This window comes from Aulostomus chinensis, chromosome 13, assembly GCF_037954235.1.
Source record: "Aulostomus chinensis isolate RoL2024-O1b breed Wild chromosome 13, RoL_Achi_v1.0, whole genome shotgun sequence".
NCBI classification, from domain to species: domain Eukaryota; kingdom Metazoa; phylum Chordata; class Actinopteri; order Syngnathiformes; family Aulostomidae; genus Aulostomus; species Aulostomus chinensis.
In genome coordinates, this window is record NC_141332.1 from 11149095 (window position 1) to 11166042 (window position 16948).

At 39.7% G+C, this 16948-nt stretch overlaps 1 protein-coding gene across 4 annotated transcripts in view; it reads right to left on the reverse strand.

Annotated features, from left to right (window-relative positions):
• The window catches only part of ctnna1 (catenin (cadherin-associated protein), alpha 1), a 77210-nt gene that overhangs the window by 43685 nt on the left and 16577 nt on the right, over positions 1-16948 (reverse strand). For all 4 annotated transcript variants that reach the window (XM_086223155.1, XM_086223154.1, XM_086223153.1 and 1 more), the window contains 3 exons: positions 15216-15335; positions 13453-13722; positions 9436-9639 (listed from right to left, as the gene is read on the reverse strand). In XM_086223155.1, coding sequence (XP_086079281.1) covers positions 9436-9639; positions 13453-13722; positions 15216-15335 — 594 coding nt within the window. The remainder of the gene's footprint in view (positions 1-9435; positions 9640-13452; positions 13723-15215; positions 15336-16948) is intronic.

Sequence of the window (16948 nt, forward strand, 5' to 3'; positions counted from 1 at the left end):
TTACAGTGTGGAAATGGTTCAAAGTGCCTGCAAAGACTTAGCTTTTTGCAGATCCAGGCATGTCTTGTCAGACAATTCTAAAAAATTCCTCAATGTCACAGTTTTAGACACTTAAGAATTTCCTAAGATATATCTCCAGCCTAGCATTTTATAAGTGTGGATATATGAATGGCCACAGTGTAACTTTTCAACTATATATTGTTCCAGAAAAGGTGACTCTACAGCTATGCTGCAACGACAGCAGAATAATTTAAAAACACTCATATCAGTCTCAATATTCAGACAATGGAAATGGAATATTAAAACATCATTAAGAAAACAATACTTTTGTTGCCACAGGTTTAAATGAAGATGACAAGCCAAAGACAAAAACACAGCACTGTGAAAAAAAGTCTTGTCCATTTGGCCTTAGTCTTCCAAACCCTCACGTGTGATTTGTCATGAAAAACACCCAGATTTGAGTCCTCTTCATGTCATCCAATTCAAACAGCATTATGTAGTTTTGATGAGCAGCTGCTGCATCTTCACTGCTACATTCCAACCTGTTGATTTGACGATTGGCAGAGTGCTACACTTTTGTAACAAAATGTGAAGTCAAAAAAACTGACTTTGCCAATCCAGGGGAAAAGGAGCAGACACTTTTTTTTTCTTTTTTTAAATGTGAGGTCACACAGACTCTGGGTTCTGATGTGACATCCTTCATGACTGGCATTGAGATTGTGCCTGTTGATCTGGACTAATATTAGTTGTGTAACTGTTAAACGACGTTAGTAAGAGCGAGCGCATCTCTGAGGGCCTGGCAATAGGTAAGGGACATGATTTCTGTTAAGAGAATTCCAAGCGAGGCTCGAGTACCTGAAAGTTGCTTTACAAGCTAACATGAGCATTGTGTGCTCAATAAGCTACAAACACATATCAGTGTCACAAGAAAATTCGCCAACAATATTTTGAAGTGTGAGCGATACATGTAATGCCCAAATGTGGATCCTTAATAGGATACTATAAATATGAAATTAGTCACGTTAAAGTGAAGATTCAGATACATATTCTATGTATAATTAATGGGAGGTTCACAAGAATTTGAGAGTAAAACTATTGAAGAGAATTGAAAGCCATCCATGCATTTTGCTAATACAGCTAGGACTATCTTAACAGGTAGTGTAAAGGCATGTGCAAGGGATTATGCACGATAAGGAGAAAAAAAAACCAACACACACCTAAAAACCTTTATAGCAGCAGCAGCCTGACTCAACCTGCCAAGTCTACACATGCAAGTTAAAGGGGAAGTCAACCTTAAAAAAAAAAAAATTATATATATATATATATATATATATAATTTCTTGATTTTTTTAAATAGCCAAAGATGTCATATCATATCTATCAATCTATTTCATCATCCATTAAAACATTTGTGGCTTCAGAGGAAACTGTTCATAAAGAACTATGTCCTCAATTTATGTCATTTGATGTACATGCTGGTGGGGCAGCACGCTGGTTTAAAAAGAAAGACAGAAAGAAGAATTGGAATTAGACCTTCCTAGCTGGCTTCTCATATCTGCTTGAGGCAGAAACACTTGATTTCAAAACAAACTGTTGGCAGCAGAGTTAGAGCATCTCGATCCAAGGTTTTGACAAGAAAGAAGAATGTGGAATAAAAAAAATTCTCTGGTTCTGCTGCATTTATTTTGATCCTTTTCTATTTACTGTTCATTGTGAGTCCGACAATGATATTACAGTGCAAAGCTAAATCAGCAGAGGACACTTAACGCCTGACAGCATTTCAACCATGAATTGGGCCAGTAGCTCACTCACTCACTCAGTACATTGGCTCAGCTTTAACACCAGCCAACTAGGAACTATCCCTCTACTCCAAATGGGCAGTTAGTCATTGGGGCCTCCAATCCAAAACCCAAATTGTGAATTGAAATTCAAAGCCAATAGACAATGACAAACATATATGAATATTTCACAGCCTTTAACAGCCCCCAGACTTTTCACAGCTATTTGGCAGTAGCAACTGGTGAACTGCACAGTGTTTCTCATTCATATTTGTGGTGACTGTTGACTGTTTCCATCATGCAACTGTAGAGCTGCACACAGAAAATTTACTTGCACTCGCAAAGAACCTGTTAGTTGTCAGGCCATTACATGTGCATGTGATGAGTGTACAGAACAGTGTCTATGAGTGAGAAATCCTCCTTAACTTGAGGAAATTGCAGCAACACGATTTATGCTGCTAGCTATATTTTATTGTATACAAGCAGGAGGGAAAAGAAATGAGAAACTGGAAAGATAACTTAAATGCCTATTACTGCAATACTGTAAATGAAGACCTCCTGCCCGGTTGTACTTGGCAGACTGATTTCAATTTATCTAATGAATAGACAAGAGTTGCAAGTTACTCGAGAATAGGCTCAGGGCTTTTTTTTTCCCCCCACTATTGCAGCTTTGTGCAATACGTTCTTCAAACTACCTTACTGCCCTTTCAAAAACATTTATTCATGCATCTGATGAAACAATATACCAAAAAAGGTCATTCTTGTTTATGTGCTTCACAATATAATACACTTTTTTACGTATAGCAAGAAACTAAGCGGGCCACGAGCTGGTAAGCCAACAGTAAATAATGCAAACATTTTCTTCTTACTCATTAGTATTTTCTGACAGTACAAAAAAAAAAAAATGGTGTCAGCTGACATGAATGACTACTAAATCAAAAACTGAGTTTTAACACGAGAGGTTCTGGGTTTCAAAAACAAAATAAATCATGATCATATCTGAAAATTTTTTAATGAATCTTTAGTAAGGGGATGATTTTAGCCCTAACAAGCAAGCACATGTCCTTCCCCGCTCCTCATACAACATTTCTCCTTAAAGAGAAGACAAGTCATTATATAAAGAAGGAGCTGCAGCTTGACTCCAATATCTCTCCGAGGCTCATCACCTGGCGATAATGACAAGTTGTACAGTGGTTGTAACAGAGGGAACACTCCCAAGCTCTTCACATGGCAGTACTGGGGAGACTGGGCCGTACAGAAGTCCCTGCATAAAGTGTAACAGTGAGAGATGACCAGACTTACAGTGTAAACAAATTTCAGTCACAGTGTACTCATTTTTTTTTGTCACCAACCAAATCTCTGAATTTAAGAATTTCTCAAAGGGTTTAACACCCTGACTTTTAGGTATAAAGCTGCCCTCTATTAATTTGTAGAGTGAAATATAAAGCAAATTAGTGCCACAAGTGGGAAAAATACAATTTGCCCCTTTAAAGAATGAGAATGAATATAAAGACATGGCCAGACAGGCAAATACCAGCTGATAAAATGGTCATTAAAATTAAGTTACTGAATTTTTATGCACAGTTAAGATACTTAATTGAACAAAACTAAAAAGGTAATAGGTTGTATCAAACAGTCACAGATTTCCTTTATAAATAAGACGTGTTTTCTTTCTTCTGTCCATAGGAGGACTGTTTAGCAGCATCACATTTACCATGTGAACACAAAAAAGATATTATGAGGAATTAAGCAATCTCATGGGGACCATGGACTTAACAGGAACTGAAGCTTTATACATTATGCCTCGGACTGCACAGCAAAAAAGAATGAAGTCTTTCATGAGTTATCGTCATTAATTCGATATAATCAAGAAAATGCAGAAATTTTGACTTTAGCCGCAGTAACACAAAACGTCCATTTGGGCAACCATGGCCTTTCTTGTCCCAGTTAAATATGGTGCATCTCTTCACCCTGCCAGAAAAGCCAATCGCAAACCGTAGAATTCACCAGCAAAAGATCAAGGGCCAAGTCTGGGAACTGTTGCCTGACAGGCTGTTACTGACAGACCAGTGTTTTATGGAGGTTGTAAATATACAAAAAGCCTTGGGGACACTAAATCTTTTCCCTGTTACATTGGAGAGTAATTTGTTTTAATTATGCATTTAGATGAAATTACAGCTAGATAAATTGAACTGTTTTCACACTGGCCTCACATTTGGTCTTCTTACACCTTCCTCTACTGTTGAAACAATGGGCAAAGTAGCCCCAGTTTCCACTGCATTGTCTCCTAGTTCACTACACTCCAAATCTAAAATATATTTTCATTTTATTGGGATGACATTGTTTCAAAAAATGTATCGCAGCAAAATAAGAGGTAAATAAAGGTCATGTAATACAACCATTGGCATCTCCATTCGAAAGCCAATTTGACATTTCACTTCTCTAGTCTCCTAGACAGAAGTTTCTCTACTGTTAGGGTATGCATGAACAAGTGTTATACTTTCCATGTTTGTGAGTAGGCAAGTGTACGTGTGAAGTAAATTTTGTCATCAGAGGGTCTATCGTAGTTTTGGTGCTGACATCCAAGCATCTGGAAAATGTGCTGGAAAACATGACTGAAGTGAGTGAATATCATCTCATGCTGCAAGTGCGCCAGTCAAGAAGCTAGCTGAGGTGGGATTTCCTCCAGCAGCCAAACTGTTCAAACATATTCATCACCAGATATCAACACAATGGGCTTTTTACAGATCACTGAAAAAATTATGTAATTTGTGAGCATCACATTCAGCTTTTTTTCCTGGATGATTGTTTTTAGATTGGTAGTCTGATGTAGGGGATTTGAATCCCGTGCCAAAAAAAAAAATCATTGCATTTCATTAAACTGCACATATATGTGGGATTGCTGACTGCAAGCATCTTTTTAATACATTGTATCATTCTGATGAGCAGCTCATCACCTGTTGAAAAAAAATTCTATTATTGAGCATCCTAAGCCTAATAGCAACAGGATGTCAGGGGAGATGGTACAAAATACACTCAATGTAAAAAGGATGAGAGGCAAGAATGCAGGCAAAAAGGAACAGGAACAAAGAAACATTCTGCCTATCACTGCAGGTGTTCATATCAGAAAGGACAGTGACAGAAGAGAGACAGTGAGTGTAAAATGAAGACAACAAAGCAGGGTTGCTGCACACTTTGTGAAATCAAATTTAATGGTTTTGAGCACCAACCTTCATAGAGAGAATTTAACACCCTTTCCACAGCAAAACAAATGTGCATTAGGGATGGGTATTATCAGGGTTGTATTGACACCTGTATGTAGATATACAGTGATGCTTACTGTATATACTGTTTGAGTCTACTCTCCATGATTTGGCAAGTATGTAAGGTACATTACCAAAAATGTAATCTGTTGACCCGGCATTAGTGGCAGATGGAAAAAAAAGTAGTAATTTTGAATATTTTTTAGTCAGCCAGACATTTCAAATTTAAGCTACTTTGCAGTCAAGCAATTTATTTATGTTGTTTTATGTTATAACTATTGGCTGCAGAGTATAAACCAACTGGACTCCACTCGGCTATAAATCTCTCACAATAAAGTTGGTGACATTATGCGGTTTTCTCCCAGCGCTGTTTTCTCTCATTTGGTGATGGAGAAAGGATTGGATTTGGGTCTGACAGCATCAACTGACCAAGCTGAGGTAGCTGTTGCTGCTGAACTGACATCTCTTGGATTATTTAGGAACATAAATTAGAAATGCTTAAAAGTATGTCCAAAGTCCCATACCATAAGTGTTACTTTGATATGACTGAAATGGAACTGGAGCTGAGAGACTGCATGTTAGCTGAAGCAACCACTTTGCTAAACCACTCAAACACACTGAAGTAATTTTTTTTAAACATATGTTGCCCTTATCTGTACTAGGCTTTGGTCAAGTGAGCCTGACTTTTGACTGTTTTGCCCTGTCAGCAATGGCTGGCGAGGAGAAAATGTAAACACACAACTGCACCACACTTAATCCTCAGGCACCTATAAGGCCACTATAATTAAAATAAAACTTTTTTTGAACTTTAATTCTGAACATCTAATTTAAGACTTTAAGGAACCACGGGAATCCTGCAGAGGTGAAGAGCACGGGGAGAAGGATTTAGAAATGAGCAAGCAAAGGCTAAAAGAACTGAGAGTGAAGACTGGGAGGACTATAGACTGATTAAAGCAACTGAAAAGAAGAAGCAGGGGTCCCCACTGTTGTGGCCCGGCATGTCCCTTTCCTCCAGGTCCAAATGATAATGTATCACTTCAAGTTTAAATGTCAGAAGCTTAATATGTCAAAGCAACCTAGCATCACTCTTGCTGCTGAACAAAACCCTGACAGATGCTGGGATCTAGGGATGCATTATTAATAAAAAGTGGCAGAGGCGGTTATATTCAACACATGCCATGCCAAACCGTCATGACAATATGGAATAATTGAGGTCATAGAATGTGGCAGGGCTGGGTTACATTACCCCCAACTGCCTTTCTCCATCACTTGCTGAACAGTTGAGTTCTAGTCTAGTTAGATGATAATCATAACACTGTGCCCCATTTTCAGCAATGAAAACAACACCATATGCATCTGATGTTGTTCAAATTTGAAAAACTTGTGATCAAATTCTTCAAATTTAAACTATGAATGGGCAAAGTAAGGTTTTTGTCAACAGGTCAGAGAGAAAGGAAGAAAAATGGAGAAGAGAGGAAAAACAACTTGTAGCTAGAGGGTATGAAGAAGCAGAAGGGATGGGGCAGAGACAGAATGAGTTAGGAGTCCATCCAACAGTCTCAGCTGTGAGTGTAAACCCATATGCCATAATGGCAGCGGCATACCATTTAATGACTTGCCCTGCTCCATCTCCAGTCAGTGTAATATGCTGACATTCATGTCCATCAAGCCAAATACAGTGTATTTCTCCAGAATAATTGGTAATAAGTCTGTGTCTTAAGTGTATAATTAAGCAATAATACAAGAGGATGGGCTTTTCCAGTGTTATTGGCATGACAGTGATGTGGTCAAGAACAAGCCACTAATTAAAAATAATGATAGTAAAGAAAATAACCAACTTTAAAATTGCTAACATTAAAGAGTGAACAGTTACGATTCAAAAAACCACAAATGTAATTTCTGACCGTTATGCAGTAGCTAACAGTGTGGCACTGACCGAGGGACAAGCAAAACGTAAGGCTCATGTTCTTTTTCCACTTAGCACCCTCCATAACCACCCTCCTCCATTTCTTTTCTCTAGTGAGATGATTTCCATGCTGACAATTTAATGCTAGCTTCTGGTACCCAGAAATATTATTACAAGCTAACAGGAGTACTGTGAATGGTTAAGTTAAACAGTACAGAAACATGTATAGAGCTAAGAGGAGGAGTAATGGAGCACCATTCTCCTTGTCACAAGTCAGTGTACCATTAAAATAATGTAACCGCTATCGATTCAAAATTATAATGCTGCATTATGGCGATTTATTTTAATGGCAACCTTCCGATTATTGGATTTTAGATTCTTATCTTATCTTATCTTATCTCATTTAGGTCCCCGTGGTAACCCTGGTCTGTTAGGAAGCCTTGAAGGAAATCCACTGAGAGGGAATGACATTCGTTGGCATCTACATTTGTATTCTCTATCTGTATATCACTGTTCATAAAGCCAAACAGAGCAGTATCAATAAGTTACAATTACAACTAATAATTTAAAAATTGTTTTTTCCAAGCTGTTTTATGAGAGAATCCTGGGTTTCTTTTTGGAACATGTGATTGGAGACACAACCAGAAGTATCCCGCCACAACTAATGATATGCTACTGTACAACCAGGCCACATGCGATAATACAGTAATATTCAAAACAAAATGCCCTTTTCATTTACAACAAGAAAAAACTAACTAAAATAAAATGTCATTTCCATTTTGACATAACATGGACATCGGGTGTGAGGTGGGGTTCACCCTGGACAGGTCACCAGTCCATCACAGGGCCAACACATAGAGACAGACAACCATTCACACTCACAGTCACACCTACGGTCAATTTAGAGTATCAATCAGCCTCGTCCCCTCTTGATGTCTTTGGACTGTGGGATGAAGCCGAAAAACCCGGAGAGAACCCACGCAGGGAGAACATGCGATCTCCTCACAAAAAGATCCCGTGCTCGAGCTGGGGCTCAAACCCAGAACCTTCTTGCTGTGAGGCCACAGTGCTAACCACTGCCCCGAACACTTATTTTTAAATATAAACACAAAGAACTTCAAGCAAGAAGGAAAAATGTATTTCTGTCCTATGGTGAATCAAGCATCACAGGAATTCCAAACTAACACAGACACTAAAAATCAAAACAAATGTCCCTTTTAATTTAACAAACTGATCAAATTTTTAGAGACTGCTCCAAAAACATAAGTTAAAAAATTGCACTCGTAGCAGTGAACTCTGAGTGACCCAGTATCAGCTTGTCTGTGGATCGTTGGCACAGTAACAAGTCCTGGCCAATATATTGCGTCCTGGGGGTGGGGGTGCGAGTGATGTACAAGTGCAGTCGCTTGTGGATTATCGGTGGGTGTTCCTGTCTGTAGGTGCTGCGGCCACGGGGGCGGGGTGTAATATAAACGCGTAAAAAAGTGCTCCAACTGGGCCAGCCATTTGGTTAACCTCCTGAGCCTCCCTATGGCCGTCCTGCCTTGATGTGCTGACCCAACCAAAACACACAGTGACAGATTGTGACAGCGGGCTGGGTGTGGCCTGAGGGCCACCCATTGAGGATCACTGTTCTATAATATAATCTATTTAGCCAGGCAAGCCCAAATTGGCAGCCTTTGTCTGGGAAATGAATGACTCTTGGTCAAATAACCAGCATACTTAGTTGGCAGGTCATTTGCTCAAAATTAGTGGTGTCTGACCCACTGTTGAATGACCGACTATGCCTGACAAGACGTCTATTACAGCCACAGAACCACCGTAATACTTAAACTATATGATGATGATGATCATGATTTTACATTTGAAAGCAAACAAGAACCAAGCAACAGGAGAAAGCTTAAAAACAAGTACAGTTGTCCCTCGTTAATTGTGGGAGTTACGTTCTAAAAATAACCCTAACCCTCACATCTTCAAAGGGCCATTTGAAGGTCAAAACTTGGTTTTAGGGTCGAGTTTTAGAATTAAGTTTCTGGTTAGGTTTAGGGTCAAGGTTAGGGTTAGGCAGTCACTTTAGATGGTTAGATTCAGGGTGAGCAGCTAGGGAATGTATTATGTCAACCAAAGTTCTCACAAAGATATAAGTACAAGGGTGTGTGTGTGTGTGTGTGTGTGTGTGTGTCAGACTTTGATAGGCTGGTTTACCATTACTCTGAAAACTCTGTTTATATTTCATGGAAAGAATGGACAGAAAACTGTGATAGTTTCACAGGTGCAGTACCCTGATTTGCGAATAAAAAGTGCCACTCCAAGCTAATGGAGTTTGTTGTAAAGTCAGCTCATCTTAAGAGAAGATGAAAGTCATTGTTTTGCCAGTCTGTTCGCCATCACAGTGATATGTAAACACTTAGTTAAAATTTAAAAAAAAAACACAACATAGTATACAAGGTGGTGGAAAAGAAGGATAATAGAAAGATAAGACACTTACATTGCCCATATATTCAGACAGCAGATCCTGAAGAGCCTGGCGCACAGAATTGCATTCAGCCACAATTCGCTCCCTACGGTCATCCCGCGTACATGACGAGTCGGCCATGAGGGCAGCACCACTGATAATGCTCTCAAGACGCTCCTCCAAGGAGGGGCGGAAGCGCTCCTCACTAAATGCCAGGGGGTCCACAATGATTTGTTTCTGCAAGGAGAGGGTCAGAGGGGAAATTACACAGGGAAGAAAAAAAGTGCAAAAAGTCATCAGGGTATACTGATCTCTCCCTCTCCACATCAAAAAGAGAGTGATATAACAAGAAGCAGAACGCTGACACTTCAAATGGGAGAAACATATTTGTAGGTTGGAATCGAAAAAGATTTGACAATACAAGCTGCACAATTGTCAATGACCAAAAGTGGTTTCCAGTGTAAACACAACAGGCAAAAGAAGAGTCCCATATTCTCAAATAAAATCTTGCCTGCAAAAGCTGTTGGGCTTACAAACATATCGTTCATATAAATGGTATTTACATCACAGCTACATCCCAGTTTCCTGAGAATGTTCAAAAATATAACCAAACACTTGAGTAAAAGATAGGAAGACAAAAGTAGATTAGATGTATTATATATTGATTGATGTTTGCCTTATTGATTACCATTCACAGATGACGGTGGTTAATATCAGACTGCAGATGTCTAAGGACATATTACCTTGTTGTTTCTGAAAAAAGATGTAGAATTTAATTTGTCTCAATTCAAAGTTAGTGTTGTGTGTGACAGTAACGATATCAGAACAAAGGTTTAGCACCTAGTCCCTAGTTTTTAATTCAATTTGATGGGCTTCAACATAAAATATTGGTAGCTTTTAAAATGCGAAAATCAGGTGAAGACAATGTGTTCAGGTTATTACTGATATCATGCAGGATGGCAGCATCTGTATCAGGGATAGACTGCTGGATTTTGTGGACAGTGTGAGTAAGTGACACTGCACGGACATCCAATTTGAATATGGTAGTCTATATATTGTCAGCCATCAAAAATGAAGAAAAAAAAGAAATTCCCCTGAATCTGGAATGATTCAGGGGAAAAAAAGGAACAATAAAGTTCCAAAAGACTTGATAACTGAATCAGCATGACAAAAAAAAAAAAAAACTTTAACGAAGACTCCATGACCACAGCAGAACCTTTGAATATGTATTAGGGATGCACAGATTGCACAGCCAGAGAACAGGTGGGCCAGTTTTCAGCATGACCAGAGGGTTAAGGTATCACTATGACACTTGTGGCAGCTAAGAGAAAGAAAACTTGCCCCAAAACAACAGAACAATCCTTCTGTATACGCATAATGACACAAAATATGTATTGAACAATTCAGCTGCTACAATTGTAGTTTATCGAGCAGGCCATCCACTACCACCGCCACATCCAGCCCCCTTCATTCCATCTCATCTGACCTCCTCTGCTTGCGTGTCATATTGCCATGGCAACAGGCACATGAGAGACACGGAGGAGGAAACAGAGAGACAGATAGAAATGGGGGGCTGACTAATTTGACAATTTTGCCTTGTACTATAAATTGAGTGTCCAAATGAGATAGTCCCCCCCCCCCCCCCCCCGCCCAAGTTTTTTGGGGGGACAGACCTTTCTGGATTGCCACCAGGGAAGTGATCACAGATTACTTATATGTACTTGAATCATTTTTGCATGTCATCAGCCATTTAAGAGATCTGTGTTCATAATAGTTCCCGAAGAACACGACTGTTATTTTCCTGAGTTCCGAGCACCTTGAGAACTGCACCAGTGGTAAATGCCCCACATAAAGAGAAAATGTTCAACTCATTTCCCTACATCTGAGCACTATTGTGCAAATTTAAACTTCTACAGGTTTTCTATGATGAAGCATTGGATATAAGAACAAACGGATTTCAGGCACAAAAATAGCAGCTAACCCAGTATTGCACCAAGATGCCTGCAAGATTCTATGAGTAATTAAATGGCGTGTCATATGGCCATGGGCGTGTAAACCATGAGCATGCAGACTGCATCAATCACATGGGTAAACATTGTCACCGCAGTTGCATCAGCAACTGCACACAACTACTAGCTGAAGGACTGAATAACTACTAAACACAATAAGATGAACAAGGACATAAAAGAAAGCTTTAAAAGTTGAAGGGGAAAAAATGGTTCTCAGTGTGGATCTGATCATGGCCTTTGAAGGCAGAATATGAACCAACCAAAAGAAGAAAAAAATTACAAGCTGAATATTTAATCACTTTCATTTATCACCCTAGGCAACATTAACATAATTAGCTCCAAGTTCTATCATGCTGCTATCTTGATGGCATGAATGAATATGAAGCAATAGCTTTGTGAATAAGGTCTTGAAAATTCAGTATGAGGTTAAAGCTGACTCAAGTTTAACTACAGGACAGCTACATCAGCAGGGTTTTCTGCTTTACATAGTTGATTTGAAGAGCCACCTGGGTAGATGAAGACCTGCCCAGGTGCTTAAATCTACACTGATTTGTGTTATGTATGTTGATAAAGGCACCTGCTGACACTGGATTCCTCAACCTCTGGAGCTTGTTAATGAGAGTGCAAAGTGTTTCAAAAAGAGACCCAACAATGTGGCCTGTGGTCTACGCAAGATGGAAAAGAAGTAACATAAAAGTACCTGTGTTATGCATAAATATTTGAAATGAAAGCACCCTATGAATGTTTAGGAAATACTGCTCCAAGAAACGCAAACCTGATGGTACTACCACACTCAAGAATGACATTTTAGGGTTTTAAACACACCTAGCATTTTTTCATTTGTTTCTCAACTGACCCTATGATTTTCCACAGTTAACCTCAACCCTATGCGTCAACATAAAACGGGATTCAGATATTTATTGTTCCTGTTAACTTTAGCGGCCTGTTATGATTGAGAAACTGCTTGAAACTTAGGTTCCATACTGGAAATCAGTTGTTAGACAATAGTGAGGATGGAAAAAGAGATAATATGTATGTGTTTTGCTGAGAGTTAAGAAAGCACTGATTCTATCTATTCCTGTTAGGAGTCATGTGTTACGCCACTTGTAGTGTATTATCTAGCTGTAAAATGATTAAATAATACCACAGATTGAGTAATGTTTAGATAGTCTTACTGATTTTACATAGTGTCATTTCTTTTATTGTTGGGTTACTATATCTAGATTTCATGTATTCATTGTACCTGAATTGAAAATGCTACTCCTTAGATTTTATCTTTATGTTTGCAAAATAATGCCATGAAGTGCATTTGTGTTCCCAATTTAAGAGAATGTGATTGAATAAAACTTTGAAATATTAGGAAGACATATATATTCTGTTTGGGGGGAACTGGTTAATTATTAACAATGTCGAAAAAGATCATGAGATTACTCTCAAGGCACAGCACTAACATTGCATAGGAGATCCAAACACAAGAAGGATAGAAGTTAAAAAAAAATTCAGTTATGTTGGGGACTATGAATAAAACATCTGTAATTGCCAGGTTGCAGCCAGCAACATAGTAACAGTAAAGAAACACTGATGCTACATCAAAGTTGGTATATTTGCTACGTGTCTGTCGTCTGTGCATATTTCTTTTATCTGACATAAAGGCAGAAGTTTAAAGAGTGACTAAGGAACATTTCCCATGTACCCTGAAGCCATGTCCCTATTTGTCCACACATACTGTTAGCTCGTCCTGATTTCCACCTTCACCCTGAGCCCTTCAAGGGTTTTTGTCATTTTATGATTCAGTTGAAGTAGTGCTTGTATGATAACCATAATAATATGACCCAACAATAACCTTTGAATAAGCCCTCTGTAGTAAACCCAAAAGTGTTAAATCACATTTTCAAACAGAATTCATCTCGGAACAATTTAAAAATGTGGTGTTGGAGCTCATGGAGTTTGTTTTGTGATCAGACAGGTACCTGAATGAACAGCTTCACATGGGAAAGATGGAAAAGTGTGCCGTCACATGGTAACCACTCATTTGACTTACATCAAAATTGTTGAGGGCGTACGCCAGCTCTCCACCCCCTGCTGGCTGACTGAGTGCTGAATCTTCGGTGGCAGTGGCCTGGGCAGCATTAGAGATGCCTGAAACAGCGTGCTGCAGCTGCTTGTAGATCAGGTCACGGTTAGCCTTGTAGGCGGCCACGTCAGGATGCTGCAGGCAGGCACGGGATGCTGTGTACAGCATAGGGATGTTTCTCTGTAGGACCCCACGTGCAGCAGCCATTTGGTCCTTGTGGTGGACATCTTTTAGCTCCTAAAAGAATGTGAATCAAAGTCAAAACATAGATAAGGGAAAAACTCTTAAGTGGAAGACGGAATACTTACAGGGGGTGGAGTGCTAATGTAGCTAAGATTTAAAAAGGGCCTGCCTTGTCCTTATGGAGACACAAAGTGTGACAGAGTTTGTTCTGGATGACCCAGATTTATTTCTGTCCCCTACGGTAACAAAACAGTTATAATCAGGCCATTATAATATGCCTGTGCAATGTAATGCATTTCTATTCAGACTTCAGCATTACTTTGCAATTACAATGTCATAGGAGCAAAAGCCTCCCCTCTAAATGGAATACTCCATGGGCTTTTTTCTACTCCTGCTTCAGGCATTCTGTGGGGGGAAAAGGTCTTTAAGAACCATGACTCCTGCATTCACTTAGGTTAAAGACATTTCTGTAATCACAAAAAAGTGCAAGCAAAGTGCATCACTAATATTTCCTAGATCCAAAAATCCCGTTTAACAGGCACATGTTAATCATGTCCTTTATCATGAAATGCAGCTCATATAAAATATTTTCAAACACTAACATTTTAATTGCAAGATTCTAAAACCATACGCCAGCATGTTGAACCACATTAAATTGCAGACACACTACCTGAATCATATTCTAGCTTGATAGTCTTGAACTCTTGTACAAGTAGAAGAAAATGTGTGTCTGACTAACTGTAAAAGTGAAGGAATATGTCTGTATGCATGTGTGTTTTTAAAATTGTGCATGTTCTTCTCCATCCCTTGCAAGTATAACGTTGGGGACCTAAGGAAGTGCAGTGACAAGTTTGATGTTTGGATGAACAATGTACACATTTTGGTCCGAATTTTTTTCTGGTTTTTCCTTTTACACTGTCAGGTCACTAAGTACCACCTGCAGCTCACTGGTCAGTTTTCATGCATCTACTGCAAAGGTCAGAAAACAGATGCACTCAAAATTTCAGGTGGTTTAACAATGGAGCTGCGAAGGACATATAACTGGACCACACAATGTGAATCTGCCCTGGACTTGGGGTACACTAATGAAGCATCATTAACTTAAATCATCCATGTGTTACTGCATGTCCATGTCCATGTCAAAAAGTCAGTTGGTGCACCAGCATAGCAGATTCGGTATCAGGTGCAAGCAGCAATCTACCAGCTCCAAACAAACAAGTTTTGAACAGGCACTGCAATAGTCATCTAAAAATAAACCACCATTGCCTATGTTTTGTTCATCTCCAGTAATTAGAGGACGTGTGCCTCAAGAGTTTCAACCTATGGGGTGAAAAATATAATGATCACTTATCTTCAATGTATGCATTTGATATTGTCACATTTAGAAATTAGCTAATAAGATATGTCTAAAAACTATGTAACAGACCTTCCCCATTTACAGACCATCAACAATTAAAAGTCAGGTATACTAAAACACATGACATGTAGTTAAGTATCCCAGAACACCTTCAAAATCCATCACATTCAACCATGTATCTGTACATTACCTGCTGTCTCTTGGCTGCCATAATGTTCAGCTTGTCCACTTCTGGTTTCAGGGCCTTATATTGGATTCCAAGGTCCTGCTCTGTTCCTGCATTACGCACTTTCACCAGATTATCCTCCACCTGAACCAGGGGAATGAAAAGGTTTAAGCAATTACAGTATTTCTAGGTTCACAGATCTAAAGACACACCACCATTACCCCAAACCTGTAAACTACTTTGATGTCACCCGTGACGCAACCTCAAATAAATAGGGTGGATAAGATGTTAAGAACACCTCCAGTATAGCCTGGTACAGCTCAACAGTATGGTTGTGATAACTATATAAGACCACTGTACATGTCCTTTGATGCAGTGTCTTTCTTTCTGATGGACCTGAGTTGCTAGCCCTGTGCTCAGCCCCTTGAGCTGTGAGCCGGGTTCAGGCTGATAATTCATGTTGATGTGTCGGGCTGGGTAGGGTTTGGGCTTTAAAATCTGCGCATCCTGTTAAGGGTCACGGAGGGCTGGAGCCGATCCCAGCAGCCTTCGGGTGTGAGGCGGGGTTCACCCTGGATGGGTCGCCATTCCATCTCAGGGCCAACACATAGAGACAGACAACCATTCACACTCACAGTCACACCTACGGTCAATTTAGAGTACCCAATTAGCCTAGTCCCCATTTGCATGTCTTTGGACTGTGGGAGGAAGCTAGTGTACCTGGAGAGAACCCAGGTAGGCACAGGGAGAACATGGAGACTCAACACAGAAAGAGCCAGGCTCAAACCTGGAACCTTCTTGCTGTGAGGCGACAGTGCTGACCACTGCACCACTGTGCTGCCCAAAACCATCAAAGTCCTCCAACCAAAACAACATAGCAACACTCTAATACGATAATTAAAATAAATCAACACCTTTTAGGCTTGTCACGAGAACTGATACTTCGGTACCAAGTCGGTACTTAGATTCTGAAAATGTGACGGTACTGACTTTTCTGGAATACCTGAAGTACCGTTGGTACCAAGGAGCCAAATCTGGCTGCTTCTTTAGTGTTGTTTTTTGGCTGTAAATGAGCGATTATCTGGCAACCCTCCCACGGTGCTGATCACGTGACTGACTACCCTGCTAAGATGAACAACATGCAACATGGCGGAGGCACACGCACCTGGGTCGTCAACTACAGCGACAGCTGCCCCTCAATTAATTGAGAAGAAAAACGCCACAAGTCGCATATGGAAATACTTTGGATTCCTGGCTGATGAGGAGGGATTACTTATTGATCCGCAAAAACCAATATGCAAAAAATGCCGTCACCGTACCACGGCGAAGGGGAGCAACACATCAAACTTGGCAAAGCATTTAAAAGACAAACATCCAGATTTGTACGAAGAATTAAGGGTGAGTGCATATGAATTCACGTGTTATCATTGTTCCTCATATCTAATAACGTTACAATGATGAGATGAGCCCATAGTAAATGAGCTGCCTGGCAAAGTAACATTAATGTTATGTCCAGCCTCGTCTGTCCCGCATAATAGTCACGTGACGTTGTCTGGCAGCTCGTTTACTGAATTGCCTAACGCACCATTAAACCACCCCAAAATAATGCATGTTATCAAACGTTATTCTTTGTTTGAGAGGGCTGGCATTGCTGTTTAGCCAATGTTCTGAGGTGTGACTTTTTTTAGGTTAGAATTGTGTGTGCAGTTTTAGTTTCATTTTATCTCAGTACTTTTAAGCTACAAAACTTGTTCCAT